This window comes from Miniopterus schreibersii, assembly GCF_964146895.1.
Source record: "Miniopterus schreibersii genome assembly, chromosome: 13".
Classification (NCBI taxonomy): Eukaryota; Metazoa; Chordata; class Mammalia; order Chiroptera; family Miniopteridae; genus Miniopterus; species Miniopterus schreibersii.
The window spans coordinates 38,791,633-38,811,040 of record NC_138113.1 but is presented as its reverse complement, the minus strand read 5'-3'; the positions used below and the strand labels follow the sequence as shown (position 1 = coordinate 38,811,040).

The window sequence follows — 19,408 nt, the reverse complement described above, 5'->3', positions numbered from 1 at the left end:
GTTTCTATAAACTATGAAGTAGCATCTCTTTGTCAGAAAAATTGTAGCCAAGCCAAGCTTTATGAACAAAGGCTATGCTGAAAGCACTTTCACAGATGGGAAGTACTCTTAATTTATTGTCAAGTTCCTGGAGAAGTAATTAATAAAGGCCATTAAATCAAAAGGCAGCATATAATTTAAAGATGATTTCCATCTCTACCATATGAAGTCATTTGTTCTAACCATTCACAGACATATAGGATGTAGCTAGTATAGGATTATCTTTCCCATATCTCGAAATATAAAGGCACAAATGATATAAAATATATAAAGCCACATGGTACAATAACAATTAGGTTGTATATAATACTTCTTGTTTAAAATTGTGCATCACATCATAAGTGATTTAAACAATTTTTTTTTATCCCTGAAAAAAAATCTACAGCCCATGAGTGTCGATAACAAGGAGAAAAGTCTATAAACATTTGTTTCTCCACTCCCAACCCCTACCAGCTTACCTATGGCCAGCAGGGCATCTTCAAAGCTTCCAGATGTTTCAGATTTAATACTCTGTTCAATATCCTTCTGTGATATCCTTTTGTATTCATCAAACACTACAAATAATAGCAAAACGGAATTACAAATAATAAAAAAAGAACAGAGGAAACTAAAATTTATAGAGCGAATGAGCATCATTCAACTAGACCACACTATTTGGCATATTTCAAGAGGAAACTAACGAGCATTGCGAGGGCAAAGCCAGGAGGCATATGGTAAGTGGAATGAGCCTGACGAGAGATGGGGATCAGGCGAGTCCTTTCCTTTATCCCAGATCCTGTTTTCTCACACATCAAATGGAGATAACCCTTGGAGAGATCTGCTTCCTTTTCTCGTTGTTTCCTTAATAAGCTGAATGTGTCTTTTTGTCATTTTGGCTTGGCAATCACCTGTATAGTCATCTTCCTTTCGGCTCATCAAAACTAGAGCAAGTCAACCTCTTCAAAACTGAGTCACATTTAATAACAGCTGATTGCATCTAATAGGCTTTAACATAAGTACAGTTTTCCACTTTTTTTGCCAAGTTTTTTTTTTTTTTAATTTACCTTTATTGTTGAAAGTATTACAGATTTCCCTGCCAAGTATTTTTTAATGTGATGAACATATTTTTCTCTCTGGCTGCCTTCTTAGGGTGGATATCTGTTTTGTTTATCTTCTTAGCATCACCTTCTTTGGGTTGCTGCCTCCCCAACAATGTGATTGTCACAGGGCTGTCAATCCAAGGACACCTCTGCCCCTACACATACACCATAAGCTTAATCAGTCTTATCTTCCTGGGGATTTTTAAATTGAGCACATAGATCATGGGGATGGCCAAAAGCACTGAGTCATCTTTACCTTCAGGGAACAAAAGAATCACCTGGGAAACCTGTTAAACTTAAGTTGGAGTCAGTGTATATTGCTCAGAATAACAAAATCTAATTGACACATTTTTCTAAACCTCAGTCTTTTCCACTGTAAAATGGGGGACGTGATGGTTGCTCCATGGGGATATTGCAACAAACAATGCTTATAATATGCTTAGCACTACACCTAGAAGATAGAGAATTAACAAAACCTTAAATATTATGAACTCTCACTATTATTGTTGGTTAGTAAGAAACTTATGAAGTTTTCTTTATCCAAATAGTACTTAAAATATTTTCTTCCAGAGGTTTACATGCAGATTATTTTATAACTGACCAACTATTGATTTGTGCCTAGAAGTAAAATTTGTTACAAATGTATTTGCGTGAAATCGACTTCTGAGGACCTGCAGTTTTTGGAAGGTACCACCAGGGGGAGATTTGTGTTAGTAATCAGGTCAGGAAAGGCAAAGGAATAGGGAGTTGAGTCACAGGGCTGGTATATCTGATGGTAGATAGCCCATGACATTTATTAACAGGAGTAACCACCTATTTCTTGTCACTGTGGGACATCTGAAATAACTGCAACTTCCAAACGTGTTGTAATTTTCAATTACTTTGTTTTCAATTTAAAAAACTCATTCTCAAATTTCCCACAAGCTTTGTAAATTGTGATTATATGGGCATGATGGGTTTATAAAATTATGATATAGCACAAAGACATAAAGAGCTTATAAAAAAGATGAAATCTCTTATTAAACCCTTATTGCTGTTTACAAGAAGAAAATAAACCTGACAACAAATATTCTACAATTGTTTCGTATCTTTTTGCCAAAGAAGTTAAAAGCATATTATGCAGACTAGCCTTATCAGAAGCAAATTAGAAAGATTCCACCTAGGAATAAAATTTAAATTATCCACTATTCATCTGATGCAACATAACCCCTAAAGAGATCACTTCTATTAGTTTTACAACTTGGATGTACTGATGTACTGAAGATTTTTTCTTATGTATAACTCAATTTAAATAGTGCTGAGATTACCGGCCTGTGCACCGGAGGTATCAAGTTTCGATCCCCAGTCAAGGGCACTACCTGGGGTGCAGGTTTGATCCCCATGAGTGTGGGAGGCAACCAATCGATGTGTCTCTTTCACATTGATGTTTCTCTCTCTCTTTCCTTTCTACCCTCAAAAAAAAAAAAAAAATCAATGGAAAAAATACCGTCTGGTGAGGATAACAAAAATATATAAATAAATAAAAATAGAGCTGCTTTAGAAAAAGGATTGACTATGAAGGTCAGTTTCCTGTAAACAGGAATGCCAAACATCTGTTAATTATTCATAACTAATCTTTCAGAAATTGGCCTTCATGCATATCATTGCACTCACACCTTTCCAAGGTAAGACATCTCAGACAGTTCAGGACAATACGTTTTTGTACCAAGTAAAGGAGGAAAGGTTATCAATTCATTATGGTTCATATAGTTTTCACTATCTTTCAAGCAATGCCTCTAGAAGATGAAGCAAGTGCCTTACCATGCAACAGATGATTTCGATTCCGGGAACAGAGAACAGTTAGAAATTTCACCTCATCTGTCCCCCACTTCTTCTCTCCAGCCTCATACAGCTCCTGAAGCCAAATAAAGCACAAGTTTAAAACACCACAGAGAAGGTGCCAGAACATAACCACATATTTCCAGAACTTTAAAGAGCTGAGCTGGCTTAGTTTTACTTTGCCAATGATGGGAGTGGAAGATGCATTGGCGGTGAGTGGTAATGACTCAGGATTTTTCCTTAGGTATGCAACTAATGAGACCCTATAAAACTGCCTGAGAGTCAGAGGGATCACCAGCAGCTCCCCACATACAGACTACATGGTTCTATCTTAAGAGCTAAAAAACATGTCCTAGATTTGGGCTGTCCCATACAGTAGCCGCTAACCACATGTGGCTATCTAAATTTTAATTAATTAAAATAAAAAAATAAAATTCAACTCCTCAGCATCCTAGCCACATTTCAAGTGCTCAGTGGCCACATGTGGCTAGTGGCTACCCATAACAGACAGTGCAGACGCAGAACATTTCACACATTGCAGGAAGTTCTATTGGACACTACTGCTCTAGAATGAGCTGTGATTTGCTTGGGGCTACAAAGATCTCACAGTAGAACCAAGACCCATCAGTAATTGCCTATATTCCAACCAGTTAGGGATATAAGAAATTGATTCTGGTCCCTTTAACTATACTATTGACAAGTCAACACTGCCGTTCATATCACCTCACACCTATTAGGATGGCTGCTATTTAAGAAAAAGTGTTGTCAAGGTTGTGGAGAAATTGGAATCCTTGTGCATTGTTGGTGGGAATGTAAAATGATACAGCCTCTCTAGAAAACAGCATGGCTATTCCTTAAAAAATTAAAAATAGAATTACTGTATGATCCAGCAATACTATTTCTGGGTATATCCAAAAAAATCAAAGCAAAATCTTAAGAAGATATCTGTACACCAATGTTCATGGCAGCATTATTTATAATAGCCAAAGGGTGGCAGCAATCCAAACGTCGGTCGACACATGAATAGATAAACAAAATGGTATATACATACAATGGAATATAATATAGCCTTAAAAAGAAAAGAAATTCTGACATGTACTACAACATGGATGAACACTGAGGACATTATGCTAAGTGAAATAAGCCAGTCACAAAAATACAAATATTGTATGATTTTACTTACATGAAGTGTCTAGAATAGTCAAAGTTAGTATAGAAACACAAAGTAGAATAGTGGTTGCCAGTGGCTAGGGAGTGGGGGAAATGAGGAGTTGTTTAATGGTTTAGTGGATACAGTTTCCATTTTGCAAGATGAAAAGTTCTGGAGATTGGTTGCAAATGTGCATATAGTTAACACTACTTGACTGTACACTTGAAAATAGTTAAGATGGCAAATTTTATGTTATGTGTATTTTATTTTAAAATGTTTTAAATCCCTATTGTTCACTTATAATCAGCAGCTGGCTTGTTACGTTTCTCAAAATGCCCTTAATTGACATATTTTATCACCTAGTGGGCTTACCTCCATTTACTCGTCTGTTTCTTCACTTCTTTCTCTAATTCCCTCATTGCTTTAGTGTCAATTCACAGAATCATGAAATTTTAAAGCTGGGAGGGCATGAAAGGTTCATCTAATTCAGTGTTTTTCATATTTGAATCTCAGCAAGCTGTGACTGCTTCAGTCAACAAAAGTATGGTGGAAGTGACACTGATTTCTGAGGGTAGGTCATCAAAGGTCAGGCAGCGTTGGTTCCCTTGGAATGCTGGCTTTTGAGATGCCCCCTCTTGAGATCCAGCACCAGGCGTAGGGAAGCCCAAGCCACCCGGAGAGGCCACATACGGGAGATCCCTTTGACAGTCCCAGATGAGTCATCACAGCCCAGATCATAGACACAAGAGTGGTGAAGCCTCCAACCCCCAGCCACCTGCGTCACCTGCAGCTGTTCAATGCTTCCCAACTAGACCTCAGACATGAGAGAGCCAAGACAGCCCGCTTCATAGTGACTTGTCTGAATTCCTGACCCACAGAATCCACGGTCATAAAAAAATGGTGGTTGTTTTATGTCACTAAATTTGAGGTGGTTTGTTAAGCAGCAATAGTGACTAAACATGGATAAAGAATCAACTTACAGTCTGTCACAGAATGAATGTTTTGTAAAATACCATAAAATGACCTTGAAGAGAGTAACCTTTTAAATAATAGGTGGAAATTGTATTTTTTGTGTTAATTTTTTAAATAACTAGTGAGCTTGGGCATTCTTTTTTGTATTTACCATTTCTACTTTTTCTTTCTTGAGTTGCCTGTTAAAGTCCATTGCCCCGATACCTGAAACCTATATGATTTTATTAACCAATGTCACCCCAATACATTCAATAAAAAAGTCCATTGTCCATTTTTTTTAAACTAGAGCATTCTTACTCATAGTATCAAAATAGTAGTTTTGATTTATCAATAACATAGTTAACTATACTGTTTATTTATAAAACCTCTTTATATATTAAGCTTATTATACATAAGGTGGAACTTTTCCCCATTCTATCATTTGACCTTGAATTTTGTTTGTGGTATTATCTGAAAAACAATTTGTGTGTGTGGGGGGGGTGTGTTTTTTAACGCAGCCAAACTACCAGTCATTCTCCTTTATGGTTTCTGCCTTTTGTGTCAGGTATACAAAATAATTTCCCAGCTCCAGATTTTAAAAAATATTTAACAATTTATTACAGTATATTTCTGACTTCATTTATTTACAGTAAAACTTCAATCTATTTAGAATTCATTATGATGTGAGGTGAAAGTCAGGATCTAACCTTCTTACCTCTCAAGTGGTTAGCCAGCTGTCCCAACTCCACCGAGTCCTCTGTGTCTTCCTCACTGATTTAAATTCCTACCTGTCTATTTTCACATAGGCTTGGTTCTGCTCCTAGACTTTATAATCATTCCATTGGGTTCTCTCGATTCTTACACCAGGACCACATTCCTTTATTTACTTTTACCTTTATTATACTTTTAACTATATACCAATACAAAGTTTTCCACACCCTTTTCGTCACGATTCTAAGCTCCATTGTTTTTCCTCTATATTCCTCCTTTTCTCTGATTGCTTTCCTTCTGAATTCTGGAGACTTTTTTCAGCATAGCTTTTCACAAGGATTCCGTTTTCAGCAAAATCTATTTTTGATCATTCCTGCTTCTAATGAACTTTAAAATTCTGATTTTCCCTGTTTTATCTACGATCATTTCTCCTCAACTCATCTAGTTCCCTTTTTTAAAAAAAGCTCTGCCTGCCCTTCACCCAGCTCCATTTCATCTGTTATTTTCTTATGGCATCTTTTTTTTTGTTGTTCTTGCTTAATTATAATCCATTTTTTTCTCTCATTTATTTTAGGGTCCAAAGCAATCTGAAATCTGTCTCTTTCTTACAGTGGGGTCCTATTTGCTTCCCTCCATGCCTCCGCTTGTTCATAGGCCACATAGTGTTTGAGGGGAAAATCTGTTGATTTTTAAGCTTTTTCATTCTTAAATGATGAGAAGTTTATCTAGACTTGTCCACCCTCCCCCCCCCCCAATCCCAGAACAAGGTGAGTGGACTCTTCGTGGAGCTCCTCACTTTTCATTTGGATGAATTTCAAGCAGGAGCACTTATAGCTAGTCCACTAAGGGCCGCTGAGACACAGAACAAGTCTCCTCTGAGGAGTTTCTCCCTGTTTGCATGAAGCCACTGTGCCTGGTCCCAGCTGGAGGGAGCTTAGCCTCTTTTCTGGGGCAGGATGGCCCTCCTCCATCCTTGGCCCAGGTTTGCTGCCCATCTGGCATTTTAATGGCCCTCTTCCATGGTTTCCAGTGTTGAAGAAGAGTTTTCCCTATTTTTATGTTTCCTGTTGTGCCCCCCCACCCCTTGGCCCAGAAGAAGAAAATCAAATCTGTGCCATCTTCTAACAAAAGCCCTGAAGGGCATTTTTAATCTAGTTTAACCGTATCATGTATTTCTTTTTAAAGTAGGAATTCTGAACACTACCTATTATTTCCATTTTGTCCGTGTGTTTCATCCCAAGAACAGATAAAATTGGACTGGCTCTATAATAGCCTCGCTACATTGTAAATTTTCTACCTTTTATAAGTAATTACTACCAAATTCCACCTGCCCTGGTCATTCTTTTCATCTCAAACTCATTTACTTTCCTACATCAAAAACCAGCTATAATAACCAGTGTCTGCCAACCATCCCCTTGCTGCTGCTGAAGTTAAAGAGCAAAGATTGACAAGTTTTTCTATTGTCTTATCCTAGAAGAGCTGAAACCTTGGCTGGAGTTGTTCTTAAACTCCTTGCCTCTTGGTAAGATGTGGAAGACCCAGAAAAACCCTATTCTCAGTTCTACTCCCTCTGTCCAACTTCCCCAGCTCAAACTTGTTTAACAGCACTTTTCCACCTGGTCACCTCCAAGGAGAACTGTGCTCCTTGAAGAGCCCAAAAATATTTGTTTGTTGAATTGCATGGTTTTAAAAACATCGACAGACCTGGATTCAAAGAACCCAATTCTACTAACTTTGTGATCTTGGACTAGTTAATGAAATCTCTGCATCAGTTTCCTAATCTTTAAAACAGAAGTAATAGGCCCTGGCTGGTGTGGCTCAGTTGGTTGAGCACCATCCCATGCACTGAGAGGTCATCAGTTTGATTCCTGGTCAGGGCACATGCCTGAGTTGAGGGCTCCATCCCCAGTAGGGGGCGTGCAGGAGGCAATGGATTACTGTCTGTCCCTCACTGATGTTTCTCTCTCTCCTTCCTTCCTTTCCCTCTAAAAAAACCCAAAAAAAACCAATAAAATATATTTAAAAAAATAAATAAAACAAGTAACACGATGCCTGGGAAACCCACAAAAAAATTGAGAATGAATATAATGTTTCAGGAATAAATTGCTAACTCTTCCACTTAATTTGGGATTCACCTGAGCTATGGAGGTTCTTTCCAGCATGTCCAAAAATGTTCTTGTTGAGGTAGTTGACATTCATATAAGCATTCGAGTTCCTTTATTTCCAATACCTTGTCCTTCCTCAAAGCTTCTGGATTGAAGGCAATTTCCTATGCCTCCTATGTGGCATGGGCTTCCCTGAGTCCTCAGAACTCTTATGACAGACATGCCCTTCTCCCTTCTGGTGAAAGCAACAGGTTCTTGCCTACAGAATCCATAGTGGCTTATACCTCACACACTGAATGGAACCAGTCCTTCTCTATGGTTGTATATGGGTTAAGAGTACAGAGTCTAGATCCAAACTGCCTAAGTTCAAATCCTAGTTCTGCCATTTATTATCTGTATGAACTAGAGCAAAGAACTTGACTTCTCTGAGCCTCAATTTCCTTGCCCACGAAATGGGGATAACAATACTTACTTCATATGGTTACTACAGGGATTCAATGACATATGTCATATCAAGAGCTAGAACAGTATTTGGTACCTGGTAAAAGACCCACTTTTTATTAGCTATTATTATTAGTGTTATCTGGCCACAGTAAACAGACCAGGGGTTGGTGCCAGGGCAGCTGCTAGTGGGCTGGGTACCAAGGAAGGAACTGCCTCTTTGGGTTGGTATTAATTTTGCCCAACAGGGTACACACTGTGCAAGCTGTTTCACACAGGTCCCATCACAGCTCTCTTTGGGGAAGCGAAAATGCAAGGTAAACAAAACAAAGGCAGGCCCCTTCACTTCCAAGTGATTCAGAAGACTCACTCCATGATGGCCACACCATGGTCCCAATGTCAAGAAGTCTAGAATCTAGGGGTGCTCATATAATGATGCCTCGTGCCACTCCCAAATTCCAGGTATTTCTGAAAGAAACTTCTGCTATTAAAGATCATCTGTGAAGATTTTTTTTTTTCCATAACATATCCCAGTCAGGTCAATATACACTGAAATATAAGAGGGGGTCCACCAATGAAGAACTCTCTTACTGGCAAAGGGGAAGAAAGCAGCCGCAGTTCTACTCACCTGGGCATCCTGTCTCATGAGCCCATCGTCCAGGTAATTGCTTTCATCCCTGCCACCCTGAGGATGGGAAAAACAAACCGAGAGAGTGAGAGAGGAGCCAGGGAGATTTCGACAAGACAGAGTATCTGGGAACTCCACGAGATGATAAGAAGGCAGAATGCCACAAGGGGTCACACTTCCAGCCTCGGGAGAAAGGACAGAAGTCCTCTGAGTGAGCCTGCATTTTCCCATGGCTCTGATCGGAACCCAGAGGACATTACCAGAGGGAGAGCCCCTGTCGCACTGTCTCTGCAACATTAGAAAGGGAAAAGGAAAGGGAAAGGGAGCGAATGCGCCTGTTGAGCGCTCACTCCACTACTCCTCCCCCCTTCCCCACCTCTCCCCAGCCCTGTCTCTCTCTTCCCAGCTCATTCATGCATTTGGAACCGGCAAGTCTACGTTAATTAATTCTGCCAAACGAGTTGGGAACAGAGAATCAAGAGTGTCTGGGCAGCAATGGGGCTTCAGGAGCACATGAAAACACCCCACCCCTCACCAACATCAACTCTCCCGGAGGGCAGGGTTGGCGCCCTGGAGAAATGCTAAAGAGTGGCAAGCCAGCTACTTTCCTCTGGTTTGTTAGACTATTTTTATTGCTATGCTGTCTCAATATTCTATGGCCTAGGCATGGCGCAGTAGAATGGTAAACCCAGGAGGAAAAGAAAAAATGGGTAAGAAGATATTAAGTAAATATCAGAGGCAGAGCAAGGTGGAAGATGGAGATGATTTCCAGGGTTTTGCTTTGAACAGGAACAATATTAACAGAAAAAGACAAAGTCAGGAAGAAGAGCCAGTTTGGAGGGAAAACGAGTTCAGGTTTAGTTTAGGACTAATTTGAGGTGATGGCAGAATATCCATAAGGCAACATCTAAGAAACAGCAAGAAATGAGTCTCATGCTCAGGAAGGAGGTCGGGGATAAAGATATAGTTGGAAAGTCATGTGAAATATCTCGTGTATCCATCTCTTTTCTGGGGCCCCTACTCCCACACTAGCCCTGTCCTGCTTTATTTCTCATATAGAATATTGAGGCAATTTTCTACCTGGTCTTCCAGTCTCCAATTCCTTGCCATTACAATTAATCTTACACATGACTATTACTCTGGTAAAAATGCTGTTCTAATCACATCATTCTACTGTTCCCAAACCTTCAGTGGCTCCCTACTGCTCTCCAAAGAAAGTGTAGACTCCTCCTAATATAGAATCCCAGTTCATCCTTCCATCTTGCTGCTAGAATTACAAGCCTGACTGCTTAGTTCATTGTTCCCAGATCACACCCCTTGTTTCCTGCCTCCTTGCCTTCTTCTTGCCTTAGTTCTGCCTGGAATGCACCCAACCACACCTCTGCTTCTTGAAGTCCTAGCAACCCTCTAAGTCCTCTCTGAACCTGCACCTCTGCCATGAAGCCTTTTCTTTGTTTCTGCAACCAAAATTATCCTTGAACCTTCCTTTTACTCTGTATCTCTTCTTAGGTACTGACGTTTCAAGCCTTTATAGCAACTGTGCACCTGATATATTCCCTTCTGACAATATAAACTCCTAAAGCCCAAGAACAGCCTTCTAATCATCCTCATAACTCTCAATGCACTAAGTAATGAGACTGGGCAGATATTAGGTACTTGTATATATAAATTAGAACAAATGGGTGTATGTGACTAGCTAGAGTTTCTAAAGGAGAGAAGATAAAACACCAGAGAAGCCCAAGGAAAACACCTGAGGAATGTTTACATTTGGGATGTTGAAAGCATGAAAAACCCTGGAAAAGGGAACTGAGAGTGAGCATGTCAATCAACCCAACCCCATCAGAAGCAGCCAGCTGAGGGCGCCACTCACAGCGGACAGAGACACCAGGACCCGCTGGAACATGAAGGATGTATCAGAGCGAATGTCATCTTCAAGGCTCCTCCCGTACTCTAGCAAGAAAGTAAAATTAGCCACATCAGGATAAACAGTCCTGCTCAACACTGTGTCACACTCCAGAGCCTTCAGTCCCCTCCAGGACCAGCCTGTTTACTGAAGCAGCTCCTTGTGGGGTTTTTCACCTCACGCACAGTTTTTCAAAAACAACTTGGGTAAAATGGCCAAGGTAAGTTTAGCTTAGTAGAAACAAGATGTTCTTGTTCCTTAAAATGGGAGGTGGAGAAGGCTGGGGCTGTAATCCTTACTGATGCTACTGGTCAGGGGTCTGTTTTAAACATAGTTTTCAGTGACAGAGAGAATAGTAACCATTGTAAAGCAAATATAGTGGAGTTTTAGAACCATGTTTGGGAACAAACTGGGGGCTGTCAAGCCCAAATTCTAGCATGTGCCTTTTTTGCAATGTCACTTGCTTGACAGCTTTCCTCAAGAGAAGCCCAACCCTCCACAGTCCTGTAGATGCCCTTCTCAGGGGGAGAAGATCTGCATTCGGAAGATGTGGGAATCCAGTGCTAGAACCAAACTCCCAAGGTTTAGAATAGCTTTCTCTAAACACTTACCAAAACACTATTATTTTTGTTTTCTTTCTACTAAAGCAGTACATGTTTACTACAGAAAACTTAGGAAAAAATAAATAAGTAAAATGAAGGGGTGGGGGAAATAAAAACCTCAGCACAATCTAATCACCCAGAAATAATAATTACTGATAACATTAGGGTGAATATCGGTCCTTATTTTTTCTCCCAAATACCCATATTACTTTTCTTTCTTTAAAAAAATGGGATCATGACATACTATTTAATGATTTGTTTTCATCTGTCTGTATACCATACTACTTAGTGTAATTTAATAATATCCTTCAATATATGTTTAATGACCATGTACTCGTCTGCTCTGTGGGTATACCATACTTTATTTAGCAAATCTGCTAAACTCTTGGACATTTTTAGCTAATATAACAAACACCCAATAAACACTGTGAGATCTAAACCTCTGTGCATTTTTAATTATACTCTTAGGGCAAAAAGGCATGCATCTTTTAAAGGCTTTCCATATGTATCAGCCTCTGAAGATTTTTAAGAGGGGAGTAATGGCTATCATTCTGTGATGGCTGGAGGACACACAGTCCAGTCTGAATGAATGTAAGGAGTTGGGCCAGGCAGGTCCCCCCCCCCCGGGGGGCTATTCCTTGGAATGCTAAGGAATAGCACCACCACTTTTGAACAAATACCTTCAATTCTCTGATAATAGGGAGCAACTTTCCAGCTTTCAGTGTAATCAGTGGTACTAGGTACCTTGGGCACTAGGTAGCCTAAGTAGAATAGCATGTTCACCGGAGATGTCTTGAGAAGCCAACAGACAATCATTTGCTTGAACAGGGATATGCCTTAAAGCAGAGCTTAGAACTGAGGATCCCTCATAGTGAATGTTTCTATGAAGAAAGTCTGGTCAGTGGGTGACCCCCTGTTGCTAGTCTAGTTCTCAGATCACAGTGAAACATCAGCCAAGGCATGGAGGATGCTACATACGCAGCTGGTAGGTCTGGTTTATGCGCCGGATCTCCTCAGGCGTCCGGGAGGCCAGGATCTCAATCAGGCAGCCCTCATCTGTGCCAGCTCCCTAAACCAGACACCCAGAGGAGAGGGCTTTATGAGTCCCAGATAGAGAAGAACAGAACCAGGCCTCTGCAGAGAATAAGGACAACCCACGGGGTTCTAGCTACATGATTTGCTCTTTTTTTTTTTTTTTTACTTTTTTTTTTTTATTCCCTTTTTGTTTTTAATTCTTACCCAAGGATATTTTTTTCATTGCTTTTCAGAAAGAGTGAAAGAGAGAGAGAAACATCGATGTGAGAGGGACACATTGATTGGTTGCCTCCTGCACGAACCCCGACCGGGCCGAGGGTCTCGCCTGCAACTGAGGCACGTGTGCCCTTGGTTGGAATCCAACCCGGGACCCTTCAGTCCATGGGCTGATGCACTAATCACTGAACCAAACCAGCTAGGGCAGATTTGTTCATTTTTAATTGTCCTGCCCAAGTTCCAATGTATTTATTGGAATCATTTTTAGAAATAACACACATTTATGGGCTGTTTCTATGTGTTGGTTATTGTGACAAGTTAGGCACAGTTTCTGCTCTCTGGGGATTTAATCTTCCCTTATCTCCCCTGTACTTTTCGTTGAAGGGCAGAATCTTCCCGCAAAGGCTATTACGTCTTTGTTTTTTTCAAGAGTCTAGCCCAGAACCATCCACAAGACTGAATATTTATTGACATGGTTGAGGAGAGTAATTGGATTTGAATTTTAAACTTGGGTCATTAAAAATCAACAGAACCCTTGGCTAAGGCACAGCGGATCTGTATCCAGGGAGGCTGAGAACCCCTTCCTGTCAGCTCTGAGCCAGCAGCAGGGCCAGAGGCCCCCAAGGTGTCAGTTGTAAAGTTTCACATCTCAAAAGTAGATAACATGGCAAGAAAGTTTCTGGAGCTGCACCGAAAGCACCATAATCGCTCCCTGCGGAGCCACAGAAAGAGAGAAGGATTCCCTACCTTTTTGGAAAACAACATTTAAATGACAATTGCTACAATATAATGTCATGTTTTCAAGTTGGCAGCAATGAAGGAAAATCTTTCTCCCATCCCTCATGCTCTCCACTCTCAGGGGGCCCTTGTCATGGTTTCTAAAGAAAGCTCATCAGCAAAAAGCACAAACCTTCATGGCCCTTCGCAGCTCCTCCACGTCATACAGCACAGTGGGCGTCATCATCCCCAGGATGACCCGCTCAAATTTGCCACTCAATTCCGACTTCAAGTCATCCATCAGGTCCTGCAACGCAAGGAAGCAGCTTGCTTAACCGCGACAGTAACTCAGACCAGCCGCTCTCCAAGTGTGGTCCCTGGGGTCTTCGCGACCCTTTCAGGGGACCTGCAAGGTCAAAACTATCTTCATAATAATGCTAAGACATTATCTGCCTCTTCACTGTCATTCTCTCACAATTGTACAGTGGAGTTTTCCAAAGACTACTTGATATATCTACAAATCTACAATTATGTTAAAAGGCTATTAAAATACTCCTCCCTTTTCCAACTACATATCTGTACAAGACTAGGTTCCCTTCATGTAATTCAACCAAAACCACATATAGCAAACAAACAAGAAAGAAGCAGATATGAGAATCCAGCTGTCTTCGTTAAGCCAGACATCACAGAAATTTGAAAAATATGAAACAATGCTAATATTCTCACTAACATTTTTTTTGTTAGTGGCTATTTTTCATAAAAATATTATTTATATTAACCTGTGATGGGTTTATTATTTTATTAAGAAATTAACAAATACATATTTTAAAATGTCCTAAATTTTAATTTCTAATATGGTAAATATCAATCTATATAACCCTCAAAAATGTCCTCAATAATTTAAGAGCATAAAGGAGTCCAGAGATCAAAAAGTTTGCAGGCACTAACTTAAATGTATTTGCTCACTTAACAATATATCGTGAATATATTTCCAAGTCAATATTCACTTATGACATTTTTTTTCAATTACAGTTTACATTCAATATTATTCTGTATTAGTTTCAGATATCCGGCATAGTGGTTAAAAAATCATGTACTTTACAGTGTGGTCCCCCCAATATTTCAAGGACCCACCTGGCCCTATACATAGTTGTTATGATATTAGTGACTATATTTCCTAAGCTGTACTTTACATCCCCATGACTTTTTTTTTTTTTTATCTTCACCTGAGGATATTTTTTCGATTGCTTTTTCAGAGAGAGTGTAAGGGAGAGCGAGCGAGAGAAACATTGGTGTGAGACAGACACATCCATTGGCTGCCTCCGCACGTGCCCTGACCAGGGCCGAGCCTACAACCAAGGTACATACCCTTGGCGAGAATCAAACCCGGGACCCTTCAGTCCACGGGCCGACACTCTAACCACTGGCTAGGGCCCCATGGCTATTTTTTAACTACCAATTTGTACTTCTAAATCCCTTCACTTTTTCCACTCAGTCCCCCAATTCCCCTCCCCTCTGGCAACTGTCATTCTGTTCTCTGTATGAGTCTTCACCTAGGACATTTTTAATAGCTGCAGAAACTTCTATATGTAGATGCAATATAATTTCTTTAACCAGTTCCTTGTTTCAGTCTTTCTAATGCTGTATGCATAGGCATTTAGTTGTATCTTTTCAGTTATTCATAATTATTTCTTAAGCCTCAATTCCTAAAAAGAAATGTAATTATTTGGACAATAAGGAGCCAAGTTGCTATTCAAGTCCAGATCTCTGATCTTCACAAACCTGATTCCATAGCACAGTATTTCAATCTATTGTGAATATTTTAAAAATTTATCTTTATTGTTGAAAGTATTATAGATGTCCCCTTTGATTTCCCCCCATTGACCCCATCCATCTGACCCTGCCCTCCCCAGGCCTTCTATTGTAAGTATTTTTATGTTACATCCACAAATCAAATGAGTGAATGAATGAACAAATAAATTAGAGCTTAATCCATTAAGGTTGGCCATTTTAACAAACTGCCATTAGTTTAGCTTAGTTTTGAAGTCTGGAATAATTGACTCCGAATGTGTGTGGCAACATTTAGGTCTCTGGTTTCCACATCACATGCACATTCATGCCATTTGTGTTAATTAAATTTCTTTGGGAATGGAGAAGAGTTTAAGTGGTCAGAAGATAGTCTGAGCTATGGATAATCCCATTCCCTACTGGAGTGCCCAGCAAGGTCTGCATGCAGGTGCTCTGGGGAAGGGCTGAGTCAGCCCTGTCTGTATCTGTCCCACCCAGCAGTTTAACGCCTATCTTTGAGTAGTAGCCACAGTCTGACTGGTTGTAAAGTATCTCAATAATAGGAATGCTTATCAGAGTTCCTGTACTCTGAAACCTGGAGAAGTTATTTCCTCAATAAAAAGATTAAGGCTAATCACACAGATTTTCAGTGATGTGTAAAGACGGGGTGTAATGACTCTGGTAAGTGAGTTGTTAAAATGGAGACTGAGAGAGGGTTCCTGAGGGGTGAGGGATTCAAACCCAAAGGGGAAAACATGGTGAGTGAAAAACCTCTGAATGCACACATTAATAAATTACATACATATACACAAACACCTCAGCCCCATTCTAGAATCTGAGGGGTGTTCCTCAATTGAGGGTCATCAAAGGAATGCACATATGCTACAAATGGGTTTATGTGGAAGAGTCGGAATAGAACCTAAGTCCTAGGAAAGCCTATTTAAAACAAACTGGATTTAAATATTTTAGTCAGTGTGGAGGGTCTTCATCCACAGTGGCCTAAAAGAAGCCTAATCAGGGTCAGAGAAGCAATACTGGAAGCTCAGCCCTGCCCAGTGCTCGAAAGGGTGCTGGTTGGGTCCATTCAACAGCCAAGCCCCTGTGAGGACTTGAGTGGGAAGAGAGCAAGCTTGGCCCTGAGCTCTATATTAAGAGCTCCCTGAAATCACTTCTTGCTAAGGAGAGGTGAGGAAACATGTCCACCTCCCCCCAAGAATATCTTTAAACAAGGCAAAGCATCCCTCTTTCAAAAACACGGGGCCACTTCAGGAATCTGGATCAGTGAGACTGCGACCTACCCTGCCAATGGTGGTTTTGTAGGCCGTCCTGATTTCCTGGCGCTGGGCCGTGCTGCGGTAGGCGAGCACGCTGATAATGGCATCTTCATCGGTACCTGGGGGTGGGAAGGCAGTGAGCGGGCACGATCTGACAGAGGAATGAGAAAATGAGTTCCTCTGCGGAAATCGGAGTCACCCAAACACACGCGGAGAGCTTTTTAAGAAAAGAGGTTTGTTCAGAGGGTTTGTCTATTTTGGAGGAAAACAGACACTAGCTTTGAGTCTTAGCCTCTCCTTTAATTACCTATATACCACCAAAAAAAATAGTTAACTTTTCTCTGAGCATTAGTTTCCTTATCTATAAATGTGAGTGATCATAAGGCTGATGCAAGTGTTAACTAGAGTAATTAAGTGAATTACTTAGCACAGTGATTTTCAACAGGTGTGACACAAGAATTTTTAAAACATGCAATACCTGACTACTTAGTCAGGGGCATTGACCTCTTTCCCCTTAGATTATCAAATACAAAAATAACAGCAGCCGACACAACAATATTTGCTGGGTATGAATGCCCTGTCTTGAACCATAAATATATAGGTCAATAATACAGTTGCACCTTATTGGTCACGTTGTATAATAAGGTTGCATCTGACTGGTTAATTCTGGGTACCAGAAATCCATATATACAAAATAGGCACCTGATTTATTAAAAAGTCACTTTGAAGCAAAAAGGGTAGATAATTATTATTGTTGTTGTTATTATTGTAAATCAAAATTATACCTATTTTTGTCAGATCAGCAAGAACTATATTTTTTGGTGTGTTGCAGAATTTTAGTAATTAGTTTATTTGTGCCATGAGATGAAAAATGTTGAAAATCGCTAACTTAGCATAATGCCCAGCACTCACAAGTCAATAAACATTAACAGGGAGTATGTTTTTCCCTTTTCTCTGGAATTCTTATACTGTGTTTTGGATCTCCTGTGTCTGTTTCCATGTTCTTACCTTTTTTCATTTTTAATCTCTTTAGAATTTTCTCTGAGTTTTGAAACAATTCAAATTTGTCCTTTAATCCAGTGATTTGGCACTTTGCAGGGTCTAAACTGGCTGCTCACCACATCTACTGCATTTCAATATCAGTAATTGTGTTTTCCATTTCCAAGCTGTCTTTCCTGATCTCAGATGGTTCCTTTTTTTAATTGCCCATAAATTTCTATGATGCAGTATACTACCAGAACTTTACATTATGAATTGCAAATTAGAAATGTCCTAAGTGTTGTTTGCCTGTTTTTTGCAGCAGCTGTTTTAACAGGGTAATTTATTCTGATTTTTCAAATTGGTCCCTCATGTTAGTATCAGCTGGATGTTCATATACGTTTTGTGAGTTTTCTGTTTCCTCATTGTACTGTGTGGGGAGTTGTAATGGGTTACAGAAGAGATTCTATTGAAACGTTTCAGTGAGAAATGAAAAAATACAGATTCATCAGGGTTATTCTTTGCAAGATCAGAGATCCAGAAAAATGTGAGGTGTAGGGAAGAAACTATAGAACTTTAAGCTTATGTACCTTAGGCCCCACTTTCTGTTCTCCCTCTTTTTTTTTTAAAGAGGGTAACAGATACCTCGGTTCTTTTCTCCTTCAGAAATCTCAGCTTGGGAGAGAAGGCTCATCACCTTCTGCTTACCCCATTTTCTGTGAAAGGCACCACCCTTCTTCTGGTCAGTCAAGTTTGAACCCTAAAAATAGCTTTGATTTTTTTTACCCTCTTTCTTCTTCCACATTCAAATTTCCTGCCAAGTCATGCAAAATCTAGCTCTGCAATTTTTTTTTTTTTCATCTGTTCCCTCTTTTGAATTCTTACCACTACCACTCCCATTCAGGATTTCAGGGTTTTTTCTTAAACAACTGCAAAAGTCTGCTAACTAGTATTCTTACCTCCTAATTGGTCTTTCTAAAGTTTTGCCAGATCCATTTTCCTATAAAGCAAAACTCTCCCAATGTCCCTCCCCTGCCCAAGAATACACAATGGCTCCCCACTGTTTGCTGGCTTTACCACAGGCACTGCAGCCTGGCATTTGAGACTCTACAACATCCCATTCACAACTGTGAATAGAGATCCATATAAAAGGATACCAGGCAGCCAAACCCACAGACTAAGCTCTTGAACTACTGTACTTGACCCAGCTGTACTGTACTCCATTCTCCTGACCTCCTTCACTACCAGTTTATTGGTTTATGTCTCCCTACCCACCCCCCCCCCCATTTGGCACCATGATTCTGGCATTGGTTGTTTCCTGGTCATTGTCTTTGGGCCATCCTACCCCCCATGTCTGTGATTCTATAGGTGACCTTCTCAGTAGCACTCTAGGACTTCCCTTCTCAGAAAGTTCCCAACCAGCCAACTCCTGCTTTGCAAGTACCTCCTGCTACAAGCCACCTCTCCATGTATTCACCATGACTCCCTTAAGCCTCAGCTAAACTGGAAAATGGGATGATCCTTAAACTCATCCCATGTCTTTGCTCATACTATTCCATTCACCTGAAACACATTCTCTCTTAGCTCTGTTTATTAAAACAACTCATTTCCCAAGGCCCACCTCAAATTCCATATTCTCTAAGAAGTTTTGCCTGATACCCCCAAATCCCCTCTCTGAACCCTAATAAGATCGTATTTGGGCCCCTCCTATTGCTATCATATTATGAACTGGTCATAGCTATTTCTGTATTTGCCTTAGCCACCTAGTATCCATGGAGTAGTTGACCACAAGGACTAGGTTTTATAACCTTTGTCTCCTCCAACCATCCAACTTGCACTGGCCCCCACACAGCAGGCACTGAAAAGCACTGGCTCTGTCAAATGTCTCCTGACTCTGATTTTGACAATTCTGAATATCATATGGTCCATGTTCTGAATTATGGTGTTCTTGACATATATCAAAGAATCAGGAT

General features: G+C 40.2%; 1 protein-coding gene across 1 annotated transcript in view; it reads right to left on the bottom strand.

Moving 5' to 3' along the window:
* ANXA4 (annexin A4) overlaps window positions 1-19,408 on the bottom strand; it is a 50,908-nt gene that overhangs the window by 6,549 nt on the left and 24,951 nt on the right. Inside the window, exons 4-10 of the mRNA XM_081157316.1 lie at window positions 16,482-16,576; window positions 13,589-13,702; window positions 12,406-12,496; window positions 10,793-10,872; window positions 8,923-8,979; window positions 2,919-3,012; window positions 498-593 (exon numbers count right to left, since the gene is read on the bottom strand). Of these exons, the coding sequence (XP_081013442.1) occupies window positions 498-593; window positions 2,919-3,012; window positions 8,923-8,979; window positions 10,793-10,872; window positions 12,406-12,496; window positions 13,589-13,702; window positions 16,482-16,576 (627 nt within the window). The remainder of the gene's footprint in view (window positions 1-497; window positions 594-2,918; window positions 3,013-8,922; window positions 8,980-10,792; window positions 10,873-12,405; window positions 12,497-13,588; window positions 13,703-16,481; window positions 16,577-19,408) is intronic.